Below are 19,645 nucleotides of genomic sequence, written 5' to 3'. Positions count from 1 at the left end.
GCCTTGCTAGGAGACATTGAAGAAATCTACTTGTTCTACACTTGCTGGTCTTCTGTAATGGATAACTGACGAAGGTTACTAAATCCCTGTAAATATTCTCACAAATACAGACTAGTCTTTTTACATTTTTACTTCTCTGGACTTCTCTCGTCCAGCAAACAGACTAAACTGTTGTGCAACAAAACAAACGTTCCGTTCCATGGCCGTGGAATGCTTTCTTTAAACACTATTTATATACAAAAACGCAGAACTGAAATACACACTTAGTGTAACTTTGGGTGTTTACTGAATTCGCCTTCTAGAGGACAGATGAGCTAGAATATTGTCAATGTCAATGCCTGTCATATTTAAAGACGAGAGGACCCATAAGCAATATTTACATTTGCTTAACATTGCACATTTTTATCAGACCAAAAAAATAAAAAATAAAATAAAATAAATAAATAAATAAAAATCTGACAATGTACCATGGAAACAGAAGAAATCCAGTTAACTTCAAACGTGTGTTTAATCCATGTTCATAGTAAAGTAATGACATTTATAATGATATCTATTGAAATATTACTGTCACTATGAAAATCCTGGTGTGGCCTACCTTAAGCGAGAGTGTTGTGAAACGTGTTGTCTCTTTTACAACTTTTAATGACAGGTCATAACAGTAGTCTAGTGCCCAATAAAGCAAGCCGCAATTAGGCGAGTCGATGACATCACAAAGACCAGGCTAATATAAACAGAATATGGATATAATAATTGAATATCACAATTTAATTTTAATACCAACGATATTTACTGAGTATCATAGGCAAATAGCTTGCAGCGTGACAAAACACAGCCAAGTGAGATACTCAAATGTGAGATATTTACCAGTGAATACTAAAATGATGTATCTAAAAACATAAATCGATAGGAATTATTAAGTGTGCCTGCAGATAGGCGCTTAAAATCTTAAGACAAGCGATATCTGCGTATACCGATACAATAACACTTTCACATTTTTTTTTCTTAAAAAACTACAAAGCTAAGATTCTTGCACATTTTCTTGGATTTGCCTATTCGCAATATCCCAGTACTGATAATTATAATTAACGTCCGCTGCAGAAGTGGTAACCTGCAATTGTTACTTTAAAGAGCTATTTCCACCTAATTTAATTCATAAAAAATAGTTTTGGTGGTAAAAATGAGTGTATTTAGGTTGATTCAGTGATATTAAATAATATTTTTAACTTGAATAAAACCAGTTAACATAGATGTTACCATTTTTAGATTAAAATTTTGAGTGTAATTGCACATTTCACTCTCCTTTTGTTGTTATGGTGTTTACAACGGTCCCCTGTTGTAAAAAATATATTATTAGTTAAGGCATAGACCTTTTCAGGAAGTTCCTGTGGTAGTGACAATTGTAGTGGTCATTGTCCATCCGCCTTGCCTTTGTATTGCACTGCTGTTACATTCCAAATGAGGGCTTTACTATACCTGCAGTAAACTTTATTGGTGGTGTAAACCCGACAGTGTCGCATCCGGGCAGACGTTTTTGCCTTTTGATTTCTGTGCAGTGCAGACAGGCTAGAACAAGACACAAGGAAAGCAACGTGGACGTGGGACTGCTTTAAGTGTATGTATGCATGGGTGTATGTTTGTTTGATTTTTTTTTTTTTTTTAAACTTTTATAATAGTGGAACTTGTTATATGTATACACATTTACTCTGTTTAAGGTTGTTGTGCTATCAGATGAGAGAAATAGTAATGAAAAGGGATTAATTAGAAGGAAAAACTTACCCGGCTCTTGCCTATTCTCATCAGTTAATTATCATTATTATTATTTTCCTAAATGCAGAATTCGATTGCATTCTGTTCATGTTATATAGTGAATATGAAATTAAGTAGTGAAAAGAAATTAATTTGAGGAGAAACATGGTTTACATGGACTTTGCTAACTTTTGGCGATTTGGTTTAGCTATGAAATTAAGTTAATGTGTAGGTTATTAATGTCAAAAAATAGACTTTTTAGGCAAAAAATAGGTGTTTTGTTTTGCTTTCGTTTTTGCTCAGTTACAACAGTTTGTGTGCATTACATGTTACATGTTTGATATTTAAGTTATTTTTTGTCAAAAGTATTTTTTATCAACTTGCAATTAATGATTATAATACAATGCAATTAACCAATCAAGATCATATAACGAATTTCGTTTATAAAAAGCAAATGACCAGCAACTACGTTGAAAAATAGTGTTAGCCACTGAAGAATAAGCTGAAGCCTCAGCAAAACAGTGCGTTTTACTTACCTGCACCATAATTCAGCACTGAGTGCACATTTCTGAACTTTAAAATTGTCAGACGTGTCAGTTTCAGAACTTTCAGAAAAATGTTAATATTATGAGTTTTAAACAGCATAATTGAACCAATAATCATATATATAAATATATATATATACAGTAGTCAGCATTTGAAGTGGATCAAAAAAAGTTCAAAGTTGTCCTAAAATAAGAACGAGTATTGTTTTGGTTTTAGGACAATTTTGATGAAAGTTTCTGATCCACTTTAGATGTTGACTACTGTATATGAAACTATGATTTGATAGAGCACTGCTGTCTGACAGACAGGCGTCTTTATTTAGCATTAATAGCATTATTTGCTCAGTACAGATATTTGACAGCACCAGAGCAGTCAAACTTTTACGGTTCTTTTAAGCGTGTCAAACGTATTTTTGTAAATACATAAAATTCAGAAGACTTGCAATACTGCGCTACTATTTTAACCTAATTTTGTTCTCTTTTACAAGTGCCTCTATACACAATGAATAGGCCTGCGTCCAGTTGTAACTTTATGATAATTTTGTGAAATAAGGTTTTGACAAAATAAACGCATTAGCTCGGTCTCTTTATAATTATTTTGTTCGTACAACTGCTTTTGAAACGCTGATGTGATTATTTTAACTTTATCTTAAAGTAGTGGCTATTATAAAAACTATCTGTGTCCTAGTCATTCTGAGTCATGCTTGAATGTGCTCCGAACTGCTAGACATAAACTCAAACAGCTTCTGGAAACGATGAGCCCAAAATAAAATCTCAGAAGGGTCAAATGGGGTAAATAAAAAAACAGCCCCATGGTTTTAAAAAAATATTTGCTATATTAGATATTTGCATTAGATTAATTTAATGACAAAAATTTATACTATTTATTTATTCGCTTATTTATTTTAATTATTTTTTAGCAAAATTGAGTTGTAGGTGTATAATGGGTGTTTGCTTTTTAATATTCACACTCATGAGCAATGAGCAAAATATGACTTGTACAAGTTATTAACACACACCTAATACACTTTTTTTCCCATTATACCTACACTGTTTTACAAGTTTCATAATACCCACTATCGAAAAATGCTAATGATACCATTAAGTGTTTAATAGTATTAGACTAATAAATAAGTTTTTCACAATATTTGACGAATATAATACTGTGTTATTAGTGCCATCAACTTAGCAGACAATAAAAGGAAAAAGGAAGAAGAAAATGGGAAATGCGATCTTTGAGAGAGGGTGAAACGTAACACATTCCTAGTTGTTTAGAGGGGGAATTTACAGCTAAGTAATAAAAGTTTACGACTGAATACACGCGGTCATTGGTTGCGTCAGACCACGTGGTACTCACTCTATGAACATGAACTTTGTGCTGTTGTCTTCCCCTGGATCTCCCCATCTATCGACTTGAGAGCTCGCGGTGGTGTTGAAATGATCTTAGCACCAGACATTTTTCCCGTTTTCTGTTTACTCACTAGCTCAGGCGGATTTTTAAAACGCTCTGTAACACCATCTTGTCTCGTCTGCTTCATCGCTAGCAATGACTGACTGTCCTCAGACGTCGCCGCCTCCCCAGTCTCCTTTCTACCTATCTCATCCCCTAGAGGGGCAAACAGCTCTGATAGCGGGAGCGTGAGGGGTTAGAGTGCGTAAATATGCTCATTTCTCCTCGAAAGATTAAATTTTTCTTGAGCACAGGAGAATGGGATCCTAGTGCCGTTGCCTAGTATGATCTGCTGCTATACACCGCCGAACGTGCGTCACACAGACAACAGCGAACGCTGGTAAGTAAATGACTCTACGCTCCTTATTGGCTTCTTACAGACCCGCAGCTACACAATACGAAGATTTGACAGTACTGTATTCGAGTCAAAAGGGATGTGCAAAAGTGGCATGCATTGTATGTAAACGTGCTTACATTGTGGCGTTTTCCTTAATACTTTATTGATTGTGAACGCACAGCCTCGTTGACAAGTGACTTGTGTTGTTGCTTTCTGGTCTTATTGTTGACTCATTTATCCCGGCGACACTGAATATAATATTTTTAAGCTAAGTTGTCGAAACGGGTGTGGTTGTGAGCTTGTTTTCATATAGTTAAATATACGTTTGGTCAGATTTTGTATTTGATTGTGGTTATTTAATACGGGTGTACTGGAGCTTGCTGTATTGCTTGCTTTTGTTTACTATACATGTCTTGATAGTGTAGCTTTATAAAAATGTGCAAGTGAGATACATAGAAAACACTGATGAATGTGGGGCCTTTTACAAAAAAAAACTGTTCAACCGATATTATGTGACTATGGCTTACACTCGCCGGGCTATGGGTATTCTGTTTTTGCTATAAGTGACTGGAAAATGTAAATTATTTACGAGTGAAATTTCAATGATTGAGTTATATTTTGAAAGAAAATGTAACTAGTCTCGTTAACTTGTATTCACTCTGATGTATTCTGGTTGTGTCCGAGTTGTAATGACAAAAGAGTGTCATGCGTTCACACAATCATTTACGCTTGATCACCTACTCACATACCTGTGAAGCATAAAGGCCTTGTGTTAGACAGCAAACAACTCATTAAACTATATAGACGTATCTTAATTTAATCAGGATCAACAATCTCCCTCTCTTCCTCTTTCTCTCTTTCTCTCTCTCTCTCTCTCTCACGCACACGTGTTCAATCATCCAACACTGTCATTCTGTGAGGACTAAATCAAACAACACTGCCACCTTGTGCCTGCTCCATATGCAAGGCATTATACTGAGCCTGAAGTCAGGAAGAGCAACTGCCCACATAAAATTCAGATCTTAATTTTTATGTGGGAATGTGTTTGGCATTTGCTGGTGTAGCTTTGTAAGAAAAAATTCTTTAGCCATAATAGAAATTACACTATAAAAGCTTTGCTTTCAAAAGCTTTGCTTTAATGGCGTTTTTTTCATGTAGATTCATATTAATGTACTAACTTGGAAAATTATTTATAGAAAATATTCATAATATTGAAAAAATAATAAAACAACTTTTAAAACACAGTTATAGAAACACAGTCCGTTTACTTGTTTGAATTAGTTTTATTGTGATCTTATGTCATGATAACACAATACTGACAAACATGAAGCTTTTATTTAATAGCCAGTGAGCTAGGTTATTATGGGATAGCATGGTAATAAAATCCGATGGTACTCCGCTGAATCAAAAAACTAGAGCTGCGATCTTCCGTCATGGGCCTCTTGAAATCCACATGTGAGGCTGGAATGGGGGAAAACAAAAAAATTGTCAGCAGTAAAACCAGTTTTTATGAACACGCATTTGCTGTTGGTAAAGACAAAGATTTTTTTACTAATGGAATTGATAAAAATATTTGTATATGTATTTATTTGTGACATTTGAAGTTATGAAAAGCGATTTTTATAAAGAAAGATCGTCTCATTTGGAGCCAAGTTTGTGTGAACTCATTTTCTCTATTTTTTAAAGCTTGAGTGGTAATTTATTAAGGGAGAATACTTCTGTGTGGGCTCGCATATGGTTCGTCGATGTGCATGTGTGTATTTGTGTGTAAGTGAGAGACAGAACGCTAGTGAAGGGCGGGGTTGTTCTCCTGTGAGACTGTCTTTGCCTCGGGATAATGACTGTCTTTTGTTTGCCATTAAAATGGAGTCTATTTAACTAATCCTTATGCCTGTACGTATGTAAGGTGCATAAGATTTATTCATTTGTGTATTACAGTTATTCCTATGGTTAATAGCGAAGTTCTAAACAGGTTTATGAAATTGACACATTTATTACCATCTGACTATCATTTGTGTAAACTCTGAGCCAGTCTCGTGTCTGCCACCGCTATTGAATTTGAATCATAGAAGGCATAATTCAGAGTTGCCACGAAAATGAAAACAAATTCCAGGCAAACTTTCAATTCCAAACATTTCCTTACAAGAACCGCAGGGCAATGTGAGTTCGCTCTACTTCAAAACATCTTATTCATGGAGGTCATTACGCGGCCATATAATTTCACAGAATTATCTTGTGCTAGTTAAAAACCATAATGCCCCTTCGGGTCTTGTGTTGTTATCAGTGCTTAGCTGCACATGCAGCTCTGTTACAGCTGTCACGTAACTATTATGGATTTTGTTTTTGCATAGATACATCGACAAAGATGACAGGGTAGGAAAGTTGGGATTGGAGAAGAAAGCTAGAAGACTCATCGTTGGAATTTGCAATTGTGAACATCCGTTACAAATAAATAGGCCAATGATAACATTCATTTAACTCTCGAGAATGTGCAGACTAGGCCATTACTGAGCACAGTTAGGATGTGCATTGCTCGATTTTTTTCCGGATCATCATCTCATGTATATTACGCATTGGAAGTTAGTACGATTTTGGCGCACATTAGTACGTAGTTTCGGCGAGTGTAAAGAGAATACAGGCCAAACGGGATGTCTATTTATTGCCTCTTCAAACGCTAAAACACAACCGTGCGATTTGTCTTAAGGGCTGCAATAAAACACTTAAAGCTCTTTCTCTACAGTCACATCAACATACCAACTGCAGACTAAGTGTGGTGTGTTTTACTCGCTACTTCATTCACAAGACTGATGCTGTAAAATAGATCACATTATTAAAAATCTCCTCATCAAAGGCTTGCAGTTCAAAGTCGTTGGAGCAATACTGAACATCAAAGAGTTAGATATATACAACCTACACTTAGTATCTGATCTCAATTCCCCCAAACTTTACACGTCGAAGAAAACAGTCTAGTGAAAATTAATTGATTGAAGAATTAATAATCCTTCTTTTGTTTGATTTCAGCATCGTGCTTTCCTGGTTCTAAATATTTTTGCCTATCCAGTGGTATATCGTATTAGCTTAAAGAATAATCTATTTAAAATATATATATATATATATATATATATATAATTATTTCTCTGAAAAAAAAAAGTTTATTACATTTCAAATGTTTGAACTGGCAACTGTTCAATTTCCACAGTCTAAAAAAGACTATGAATGTAAATCGTGTGCACGCGCTTTTCACGCAAGAAATATTTTTTATTACTGTTATATATTACTTTTATTAGTTTCTTTTCACAGTATACATGGTGTAATACTGTATAAATGAAATCATAGTAATACGTTAAGGTCCACACCACTATACTGACTACTATATATTTATTGTATTAATTTTGCGGTCTGTAATTCATGTTTTTTTTTTTTTTATTAGTCTACTTCTATTCCAGCCCGATTTAAAAGTTAATAATAATAATAATAATAATAATAAAATTATTATAATAATAATAATTATTTTTATTATTATTACTATTATTATTATATCTGCTACTACTTCGACTACTACTATTGGTATAAAACTCAATGAATTAACTTTGGAAAATAATTAATCATATTAATATACAGTATCCGTAAATTGATGAAATGGCACTTACCATATTGATGTTTAGATATTCTTCTAGTGGAGATTTGCCTAGAAAAGTTTGTATTTTGTCGATCGCAAATTTTGTCGAAAATATGACAACCCATCAAAAACATTAATCCTTGATATTGATTCATCCCGGTTCTAGGTACTTTGGGATATAAAGAAATATTGTATGTATTTAATCAGTCGTTAAGCAGATTAGCCTGTTTTATAGCTGCTAAATGCCTTTTCTCACTGTCGGACTGGAAGTAAATTTTACTGTTCTGTCAATCTCGTGTTTTGCGCACCTCTTTCTAAACCACTGTTTTTGGCCTCACACGTTCCGTCATGTGGCCTGCATTAAGGTCATGGAGCATACCGTAACCACTCGGTTAAAACTAGTCCTTTTCCCACCACTGATTCTTTAAACATGATAATACATAAATTGGCCATTTCATTAATATAGCTGCAAGCATTTAATAAAGCTGAAGAGTTATATTTGTATTGTTCAACAGATCGTTGGCACATATGATCACTGTACGTAATTCTGTAAAAAAGAATCCTTATAAATAACATTAATACACTCAAGAGTACTTAAATTTAAAATTTTAAAGATGTCTCATAGTATTATTTTTGTTTATAATCATTCTACATGCCCTAGAATGTGAAATGCTAGAAAAAAAAAGAGCTTTCTCTCCACAAGATAAGAGACTCGCTGCACAGCCCCCATACATTCAAAGGGATAATTGCCTCAGAGCTGGAAGTCCTCAGTTGGTTTTGTGACTTTTATGGCACCAAGGCGCGTTTGACGCATTCTTTAGTAGGTTGCCCCTTCCCCCCTCCTTACTCAGGTTCTTTTTTCCATTGAAATTATCAATACATTACAAATGGGGAAAGGAAAAGAACAGACGTTTCCCCTTCAGCGCAATAAAAGCCCGAGGAAATCAGAGAGAGACACAAACGTTATAGGGAAATAGCTACTGAATAATACAAAGGAAAGTGTAGTTCTTTAACTTGTTGACTGCCGACAATGCCGTGTTTATTTCTAATAATATGATATGAAATGTGCATCAGCATATTTATTAAGTTTTTTTGAATGAAGTTGTGAAATAAATCTTACAAGGGAGGGTAAACAATATTTGCCTAGTAAAGGCGTAAACAGCCTTGTAGCAATTAGCCCTCGGTCAATTTCTTTCTTTCTTTTTTTTTTTTTTTTTTAACAAAGGGTTCTGTTCAGTGCTTTAAATTTGAGTTATATCATCCACACAGTAGTTGTAATGAATTAATAAAGTTGTTGCGTCGAGAAGAAATACATATAGTTATGATTAGCATTGCCATATTATAAAATATAAATATATACAGCTTGGTCTAAGTCAGCGACAATAATAAACTGTAAAAGTGATCTTACAGGTAATTCATTTAGATTAAAATTAGCTCATTGTAAAACGCATGATTAAAAGTGTCGATTTATCTTCACAATACACGTGGAGAAGCTTTGTACCGGTACATACAACAGATTAACTCGGTGATTAATGCACAAAAAGACATAATTCATTGTTCGTGTGAGTGCCTATTCTGTATTTTTGTGTGTGTTTACTTAAACATTATCAACTGAAGCCACAAGGATAAGAAGCTACAAGCTCGATATTGCTCCGTACACAGCGCATTCAATTGGCTGAAAGTGGTCAGGTGACGCTGTCATATTGTCCTTCCATGAGCCAAGCCTTGGCTATAACACTTGCTTTGCGCGTCTTAACCGGAGACTGGAAATTAATATTATTGAAATCCTTCTGAAGTTCATTTGAAAGAGAGTTAGGAAAGCAGGCGGGAGACGTGTGTATGTGACAGAAGGAAGCAGACCCCAAAGCACAAAGAAAGAAAGTGTGAGATTAAGAGAGGGGAAATAAGATAGGAGGGTGAGTTGATGAGAGGGCGATAGGAAAGGTATGAATTCGTATTTCGCGAACCCGTCGCTCTCGTGCCATTTATCTGGTGGGCAAGAGGTTTTGCCCAACATGCCACTGAACACGACCACATATGATTCAGTCAGACATTTTTCGTCTTATGGCACCACAGTGACCCAAAATCGGATTTATGCGTCCCCTTTCTATTCACCTCAAGATAACGTTGTGTTTGGATCAAGTCGAGGACCGTACGAGTATGGATCTAACGTGTTTCTTCAAGACAAGGATGTGCTTCCCAGTTGCAGGCAAACTAGTATGGGACTCAATGCGCAGAGCCACGTTGCCCAGGAGTACAACCTGGAACAAGCTCGTGCAGGAACACAGGAACAGAAAGGGAACAACATTCAGATCTACCCGTGGATGCAGCGCATGAACTCGCACAGCGGTGAGTTTTTACTGCGACTTGGGACATACCCTGGTGGAATTGGTCTGTTTTACGATACGTCCTATCAACAGAGTAGCTACATTTTATGGCCTCATAAACCACTACTAAATCATCAGACTATAAAAGCCCCCTTTTCCAGAGAGGGGAATCCCATTTGGCTACCTCCTTTAATACTCGAGTGCCAAAATAATTTCGAAAACTTGTGCAATAAGTGTGAGTGCGTTAGAAAAATATACAACAAAAAGTACATTTTGAACCATTTCAAGAGCATGCACTACTGTGTTTAAATGTAACTTAACTCTTCCGATGTACTGCTTGAACAAAACGATAGCAAAGTTAGTCGAAAGAAATGTTGCAGAAACACGGAAAATCGAAATGTTAAGTTTCGCGTTGCTCTGTGACTGTAATATGGGTCAAATGCTGCGTAAATACATTATTTTGCCTATATTAAGTTACACATTAAATAATAATAATAATAAAACTGCACAAAGTGAATTCATCCACCAGGAATTCAAATGTGTGTTTTGCATTTATAATCAAGCATTTCTGTGTGTAAACTCTTTAATTTACTTTTTTACTTTTCCCCCACAACAGGAGTTGGGTACGGGTCAGACAGAAGAAGAGGTCGCCAGATTTACTCCAGATACCAAACCTTGGAACTGGAAAAAGAATTTCACTTCAATCGGTATTTAACCAGACGCAGACGCATTGAGATCGCCAACGCTCTTTGCCTAACCGAGCGTCAAATCAAAATCTGGTTCCAGAACCGGCGCATGAAATGGAAGAAAGAGACCAATCTAACTTCTACTGTACCGGGGAGCGAATCAACGGGTACTTCTCAAGAGACCGAGAAGGAGACCGAGGAGGAAACCGAGGAAGCTAAAAAAAAAGATTAGGAAATCCATGTCTCGTTCTCGAACGCCTGTTAACTGCAACGTAACTACCTAAACTCTGAGAATTTGCAAATATTAATGCATGGACTGTATACTCTGCTATTCCTTTGACTGCCCCCTCCTCCTCTGACCTGAACACCATACACAAGCTCTACCACCACGCCACTAACATGTACACACGTAGAAACAAATGGAGAGATTAAGAGAGAGAAAGACGCACATGTTGTCCACCATAATGTAATTCACTTCTCTTTGTATTGATAATAGCTCCTTCTTGGCTGCGTGGTGACAATGCCACAGATGAACTATTTGTGTGGTTCTAGTATTATCATGTTGCTATAGGCTAGTAGAAATTACATTAGATGAAAAAATGTAGTCGAATTTGAAAAGTAGGCTTCGTCTCCCAAACTATTAAGCCTCTAAACAGTATCCTAAGCATTCCAGAAGTGAAGGAAACTTCTTATATGCACATTCAGTTTTATGTGGATGCATATTTGTACAATGAAACAAGCACTGACGGGATGAACTATACTACCTAAATTCTTAATGCATTTTCTTTCTTTTTTCTCTTTTTTTTAATGTTTTTTTTTTTTTTTTAATATTGCCTTTGCCTCGTCAGTGTTCTGTTGTTCAAAATGCCGCTGTACTGGCACGTTGACTATTGAGAGAACTTCAAAAATACATTTCATCATACTTGTAGTTGTATGCATATAAACTTGTCTTAAAGTGAGAATCACACCCATATGAAAACAAACATATACCTTGTTACGCAATTATATTGTTTGTGTAAACTGTGTATTATTTAATAAAATTCTTGAAAACAAAAAACTGTATTGTCCTAATTTTGACTCCAGCTTTGCGCTCGAATCATAAAGGTTTTCGGAACGGAGTAAAAATTATAGGGCGTCACACACTTGTTCGTTTTGAAGTTTTTATTTACTTTTATTTAGGCCTTAACTTATTTAGTTTTTTGTTCAGACCCACATACATTAAATTCACGGATACATCGGAGTTTGGCTTATTTTTTAATTTACTCCTTTAACTACATTTAATCTGTCCAAACTCCAAATATTTGAATGGAATAATGCACCTAATTATTGTTAATATACCTAATGATTAATGTACGTGACGACTGCACAGATTTCATTTAATAAATAAAGCATTGCTTATTTCATGACACAGCGACAATGCTTGACTGACAAAAACCCTTCTAACCACATTTGCTTGGCATCTAGTGGCATAACGTTGAATCAGTTGTTCTGCGATAAATAATCACGTGTGGTTTTGGGATGCCGCTACAACAAAGCCACAAGCATTGACGCAGTGTATAGTCCTCTCCTGATCACAATAGACATAACTTCTCAAATTCTGAAGAAAAAAAGTAACACGCACACAAAACAATCAAAAAACAAGACATTATTGTGAAACAGGAGAATGATGTATCTGTCATGTATGTAACTAATATGATAATCGTATACGCCATATTATTCATATTGCCTTGTCATTTGATTTGTCATAACATCGTATCTTGTCCATCATCTTGTTTGCACAAGTGTGTGTGTGCGTGTGTGCGTGTGTGGGGCCGCTCTGTCCAGTATTAGACGCCAGATGACGCTCTTGTCTAACGGTCTCGCCCTTTTTAGCCCAGACCCTTAGATGATTTCCATACCGAGAAGTTATCGGACACGTTTCCCTGTCTATCAATAACCTCCTGGGGATCAAGCCAATTTATGAGTGGCCAGGAGCTGCACGTGATTCTATTTAAACATTCCATATTTGGGCATTACACGTCGTATCAAGAAAAAAAGAAAATGATTTCCTCCACCTATAAATCCTGCTCTTTTTTAGGACAAGCCTAACGTCCTCTAGAAATACAAATAAAGCCCAATAAACAAATAAAACTTCTAAACAACTTATGTATACTTTATTAGCTGATTCAGCGTCTGCCGTGACCGAGTGCTTTTTGTGAGTCTCTCCAAGGTTATATTGTTTTGGAAACAGAATGAGCGCATACGTTGGAAAGTCTTTTTCCAAGCAAACGCAAGACGCCTCCTCTTGTAGAATGCACACTTTTGGCAACTATGGAGCTCACTCGGAGTTCCACGAGTCCAATTACGCGTACGAAGGACTTGATCTCGGCGGATCCTTCAGTTCTCAAATCCCCTCCAACTCTTTGAAACGGGAGGCGATAAACACAACCGACCGTGCAAGGAGCAGTGCAGCAGTTCAGCGAACACAGTCCTGTTCAACTCTGGGCTCTCGTAGCTTTGTAAGCACTCACGGGTACAACCCCCTCAGTCACGGACTGTTGAGCCAAAAAGCCGAGGGGAATATGGAAGTTATGGAGAAGCCCAGCGGCAAGAGCCGCACAGACGATCTCAAAATGGAGACTACTTCAGCGATAAAGCAACAAACTAATTCGACTCAGCGTCAGAACCAGTCGCAGCCGCAGATATATCCGTGGATGACAAAGCTACACATGAGCCACGGTAAAGTTACGTTTAAAGTTTGTTTTAGAAGAGAAGAAAACTGCACGCATCTCATCCTCGTCATTGCATCTCCTTCCTACCCTGTTTTGTCGCTCCATATTTTTCCTCTTGAGTTTTATAGGCCAAACGCAGGAAATAATAAAACTAGCGGCCGTAAATTTTATGACAAAGGCATCTATTGCTCGTAAACCTGTCCCGTTACTGTGAAGAGGTGATCTCCGGTCAAATTTATGGAGAAATAATTGGTTAAGAAAAGCAAAAAAAAAATGATAACATGTAAATTTACGTATTATTTCTTGCCTTAAGAATTAAAGGGAGTTTACAGGTTATTTAAGTGAAGTGGGATTTCAAACGAATCTTTGCATACACATACATTCTCTGGCAGTACTTATGTTTCCGGTTAGTTGCACTCTTCACCGCTGGAGCGGTAAAGCAAAGTACAGTAAACTATAATGTCAATTTGCATTCTCTAAATTGCGAGGCATTGCAATCGCAGTGTCTTCTTTTGTTGCTCAGCTCTTTACAATATTTTGTATCAGTACATGCTCGTGGCCTTCTCACAGTTATGATTATTATGTTTCATTACGTTTGTGTTATTTCTGTGCATGACAGTTTCTTATTTCAGAATAAATAAATATTAGCGCCATACCACCTGTCCACTGTTTTCATTTTGGATTTCATAATGCTTGATGTTTACATATTACATTCTATGGACTGTGTTTGGTGGCAACTTCATCAATGATTCTGAAAATTAATTTCATAGTAATATGCATGAGGACGACAGTCGATAGAATTTTACATATAGGTAACCCAATATCTTTCTGATGCCACCTCAGAATCTGATGGTAAAAGGTCACGAACCAGTTACACCCGGTACCAGACTCTGGAGTTGGAGAAAGAGTTCCATTTCAACCGATACCTCACACGTCGCAGACGTATCGAGATTGCCAATAACCTCTGCTTGAACGAGCGCCAAATTAAAATTTGGTTCCAGAACCGTCGCATGAAGTGGAAGAAGGACTCAAAGTTGAAAGTGAAAGGAGGACTATAATAACGTGATGCACGGCTTCAGCTTGAAAATAAAGGCAATGTTAACTTGTACTGAATCAACAACCGATTTAAAATAGATTTTTCTTGTTGACAACAGTTGATGTCTTTCATTTGTCTACAGTATCATGTTGTTATGTGAATATGTCCATATTTTCAATATTTATTGATAGGGCTCCTTTCCCAGAGTGCGGGAGGTGCTTATTTGAATAATGTATGAGCTTAAAGTTTATTTGAATATGCTTTACTAAAATCACTTGTATCAGTAACCTACATAATATACCAAGGCCTGCATCCAGTTACGTTGGCTTAAATGTAAGTGCAAATAATGTGGTGCTTTGCTTGAACATTCATCAGTCTGCCCATTGCATTTTGCATTTTGATGGGACTTTTTATCCATTGTACTTTCTGTCGTAAATACATCTATACAACTATAAAAATCCACAACAAGGAAGGTAAACCGCACGCCATGATGATAATGCAACAACTGTAGTGTCATATTAAACGCTGTGTATCATGTTGTCTGTCAGCCAGCAGCCAAATGGTAATTTTCTCTTGACGATTATGTCTGTTAAAATACTGTGCAATCAGAATATTTTGCTTTTTTATTGATTATGTTTTTGGGGGCTATTTTTTCAGGCAGGTACCTTGACTTTTGTTTCTATACACTCTTGAGGAGCCTATATAGGGCATCCTGTAAGGAGTATAAGGAGTGGCTTATTGATACCTCTCATACCAAACAAGCTACTCGACCTACTTTTGTGTGAACCGCATTTGTTATATGATCCATTGTTTCTGTTATTCCAACCGTTTGTTTTCGATGTTTCACTGCTAAGCCACATCGATAATTTTCCAGTCAGTAATGTATCACTACAGTAACAAGATTAAATTGCCAATAATGGCAACATATCAGAAAGTTTCGTCAGTTCTGAGTTAAAAGCCATCTGTGTCCAATAAAACGTCCAATGTGGTATCATTGTAAATAAACTTGATGAAACGTAAAGAATATCCTATTGTTAGCATTATTTTTTTTGTCTGTTGAAGCAACAGGAACAAAATAATGAGTCTTTCTTTACACAATGCATTTTTGCACTCAATGCCTGTTTGATAAATCGTGAACAGTTAAGAGAAGAAATATTCTGCGCGAATTAACATGATTTTGATAAATATTCGTGCGTTCATCGAGGAACGAGTCTGAATGTGTATACTTCCACTGATGAGACATGATTGAACTTTAACGCTCTGGTCACTTATTTACAGTAGCCCTTAAACGGAGGCACATAAAACTTTATGACCCCAATAAACTTTTACAGCACTTCCTCTCACCCATCAGACACTGACAACTGTTTCCTTTTTTAACAAATCGGCGGAAGTTTACACAAACATTTCAAAGTGACGTTTTGGCATACAAAACTCTTAAAAACAATGAGGTAGTTTGCACATTTAATCAAATACTCTGTACAACTAAATTATGAATATACGAACTATTTTTCGAAAAAGCATTTGCAGTAAGGTACAACAGCGTTATTAATCGTCCTTCGTGGAAAGCACATAATTAAAGACGTTAAGAGTGAATTGCTCATGCAACTATACGTTACTGTTGAAATTTGTCATTTAGATAATTAGACATATGATGCTAGTCACCCTATGTGCCGAAATCACGTAATCCAGGCCCGTGTCAAATAAAGGACACAGGAGCGTTGCCTGCGTGTACAAAATGCTAATTTTCGACTGGCTTGTTTTACAACCGGACTCTTTTCCGCTTTACTGTTCGTTTGACATATTTTACTTTTTAGTTCATTCCTTCTAAGCCCTCTCAACGTAGACTATTTGAAATGCTACCGAACATTTTAATCTCCGTATTTCTAAAGTCCATGAATGTTAACATTATATACACACACTAATTTGAAAATAAAAACAGGCAGCTAGTCAATTTATACTGCTGTTTCAAAAGTGTTTTCATTTTAGAATCGTCTCACTCACCTATATTGGAGATTCAATGTAAATTTCCATGCTTCTTTCAATTTCTACACTCGCTATCTTGACCGAAAGGGCCACATTGCGAGTTACTGTGGTTACTATGTTGCTTTTTACACAAACCCCTCTTTTTTTAGCTCTCTTGCCACGTATTTTGAAGTTTTGAGGGTTATTTATGCCAATTGCCCAAAGCAGGACCAGTGAGTGGTGCAGGAAGAGCACGTGGGGTCATTAAAGTGGGTTTTATGGCCTGCAAGACCTGACAAACCCTCAATATATTTACATCATATATAATGTTAACTGTCCGTAATCGCAGCTGTTGGCTAGTCTTATCTCTGAGAGAACGGCTTAGAGCCTGTTAGTGTGGCTTACTCGCGTCAGGGTCTGTAGAAGTTCGACTCTCCCAAATGGATCCCAGGCGGTTGCAGTAAGTTAATAATCTTGTTTTCCTCTTTTTAATTAAATATGTACTTTCCTCCGCAACACCCTCGGGAATTAATCAAGGATGTAATTCAATAGTTCATGGAGAAATTGTGTCAAGTGATGCGCAAATGTGTCCTCATCTGTTCAGTTTTGATCAATTTCAAAGGTCTAGAATGTACGTTTGTGCATTTGTATATTACTGTTAATTTGGCATTTATATGGAATTATTGTTCTGGCAGTAGCTTCAAATCTAATTCTGTGTATCATGATTCTTATGTACTCAAAAACATTTTGTGTGCATCTTAAAAGCATTGTACATGTGTAAAAAGCTTCGCCTTGGATTGTAATTTATATGCACCTGAGTATTTGCGTTCTGCTATATCAGAATGTGCATATATCAAAATACCCCACTTCTGGACGGCGAAAAGTGCTTAGTTTGTGTCTAGGATGCGTATGTTGTGTTAAAAGTGAAGGTGAAGGACTGTGAGAAGCTAAGTGGTCTTGTATTGGTTTGCAGATGAGAGCGCAGAACATAGATCTTTAGATCGGACATAATGTGGGGTCATGTGCAGGGCAGAGAAGATGTGGTGTTGTGTGGTGGGGTCATGTACAGGGCAGTGAGGATGGTGAGTCACATGATTCACCAAACAAAAAACCATAACTGAAATTAATTTAAACGGTTCAAAGGCACACCAGAAAGTATATTTTATACAAAGCATATGACTTTTTTTTTTTTTTTTTTTTTTTTTTTTTACTACTGTTATTTGTCGGTTTTCAACACTGGATATTCAGTGGTCTTTATTTGACAGATGAGGCTCCACTTGACCATTATAATCATGGTATGAAAAGTTTAAGCCATATCTTACTTTATGATGTTGTGCTTGGAAACAGAAGAAGTCAGACTGCTCTGTTCATCCACAATGTTCTCTTTAATCTGTGCACTGTGATCTTTGCTGAGAGGAAACTCCACTGCCATCTTCATACTGCTTTGTTGCTATTCTGTGGAGGCCTGTGATATATTTTGAGAACTTATTTTAAATAAAAAGAAACAATGCCTCAGTTTTGGCATTATGAACTAATTCAGGCAATTTTGCTGTGCAAAGGTTACGCATGTACAAAAAAATAACAATATTGATGTGAAATTAGGATTATGCTTTAAGGAAAGGGCATCTGAGTTATGGATATCTGAAAATACAGATATAGCACTGTTTTATGAGGGTCCGAATTTCTGTCTTTTTCACCATACTGCTGAGGGGGAAGGGGGGAGGGGGGGGGAAAGCAAAAAACTTTGGTTTCCAGTTGTAAGGCAGCTTTAATCACAAACTCAAAAGAGTTTTAATCAAGAAAATTGTGGATGCCAATAATGTATTTTACCATTACAGTTCAGTTTACCCTGTTTTGTTAGACAAAACAACAACAACAAAACATCCAATGTCTTTGTTCAGTGTACCTTTAAAGAGAGACATTACCTTGACATAAATATATGAATGAGTTAGATTTGCAAATATTTCGCAAAATTACTTTGCAGTTTCCCTATCAATCACTGACTGCATTTTGTGGTGTCCAAGCATAGAAAAACAATAGTGTGTAAAGACCTATTTCACTCAGTAGCTCTGTCTTGAAAGGCTGCATCTGGTTGTAAATACTGCTGAGTTGTAAATTCCATGGCTAGCCAAAGTTCTTTCCTACAAGCCTTAAAGAAATGCCTTTTTGTTTTGTGGAAAGTTTTACTGCTTATTAAAAACAGTAGAAGGTTTTGAATGATATCAAATTTCATTTATAAAATATTGAATTTCAAGTTAGTATTAATTTAAAGCTGGTATTAAGTTAAAGTTGTAAGTTACTTGCTTATACAATAAATAGCTTTGTCTAAGTGTAAGTTTAAGCCTATTTTATTTGATATTCTAACAAAAACAATATAAATGACTAAATGATCAATGTTTACCAATCCATTGCCGGTAATCAATCATTATTGTTGCGAATTATAGACACATGTATGACATCTTATAATATATTTACACATTACAGATTGTTACACATAACTTCAAAATATGTCATACATAAAAATTGATTCAAGTCATGCAATCACACAATCAATTTTTATACATTTTTATTTTTAATGTCCACACTTTATCCCAGAAATCAGAAATTCCATCCCAGTAATTCACTTATCTAGAAATCTAGAAACATTTCATCAATTAAAAAATACAATTATAATTTTTTACGCAGAAGCTTTTTTTTTTTCAGATTATGTTGTGTTCTTATTTGTGTTTATTCAGATATTGGAAGAACAGCAATGCTGACATATGAATGTACTCTACTGTTTTAAAACAGTAAATCAAAGCAGAAGTGTATAGCTGATATCTGTTGGTACCATTTTTGGCTCAGAGTAGGTGCAGGTTTTGCTCACTTAAAGGTTGATCAAGGTGGAAAATATTCCCTATTGTACACTGACTAGAATATTAATCATTATAATGTTAACTTTACATACATTTTTGTGATGGTTTGGAAAATGGTTAGTCATTCAGAGGTGGGTCATGTGGTGTGTACTGTGGTACAACCAACCATCACATTCACTATTGAAACACATTTAGTAAATGTTCACAGTTATGAAATAGATAAACACTTTATTCTATAACAATTGTGGTACCTGCGTGAGGGAAAAACTTAGTAAATTAAAATGACTTTAGAATAAAAGATACATTTGGCTGGACTATTTTTAGCAAGCCTTTTATGTGCATTTTTTTTATTAGCATTAAATCTTTGAATA

The 19,645-nt window shown here is 35.9% G+C and overlaps 3 protein-coding genes across 7 annotated transcripts in view; all 3 read left to right on the top strand.

The window, feature by feature from the left end:
- hoxc10a (homeobox C10a) overlaps window positions 1-19,645 on the top strand; it is a 59,881-nt gene that overhangs the window by 21,794 nt on the left and 18,442 nt on the right. The window lies entirely within an intron of this gene.
- Window positions 8,938-11,717, top strand: hoxc6a (homeobox C6a). Its single transcript, XM_051095923.1, has 2 exons — window positions 8,938-10,046; window positions 10,641-11,717. Exons 1-2 carry the CDS (start codon window positions 9,644-9,646, stop codon window positions 10,940-10,942), a joined length of 705 nt encoding a protein of 234 aa, XP_050951880.1. The 5' UTR covers window positions 8,938-9,643; the 3' UTR covers window positions 10,943-11,717.
- Window positions 12,775-15,450, top strand: hoxc5a (homeobox C5a). Its single transcript, XM_051095924.1, has 2 exons — window positions 12,775-13,428; window positions 14,265-15,450. The coding sequence occupies exons 1-2, from the start codon at window positions 12,942-12,944 to the stop codon at window positions 14,477-14,479; spliced, it is 702 nt and encodes a 233-aa protein (XP_050951881.1). The 5' UTR covers window positions 12,775-12,941; the 3' UTR covers window positions 14,480-15,450.

The sequence above is a fragment of the Labeo rohita genome, chromosome 23 (assembly GCF_022985175.1).
Source record: "Labeo rohita strain BAU-BD-2019 chromosome 23, IGBB_LRoh.1.0, whole genome shotgun sequence".
In the NCBI taxonomy this organism is placed as follows: Eukaryota; Metazoa; Chordata; class Actinopteri; order Cypriniformes; family Cyprinidae; genus Labeo; species Labeo rohita.
This window is presented reverse-complemented; position numbering and strand designations above follow the sequence as displayed.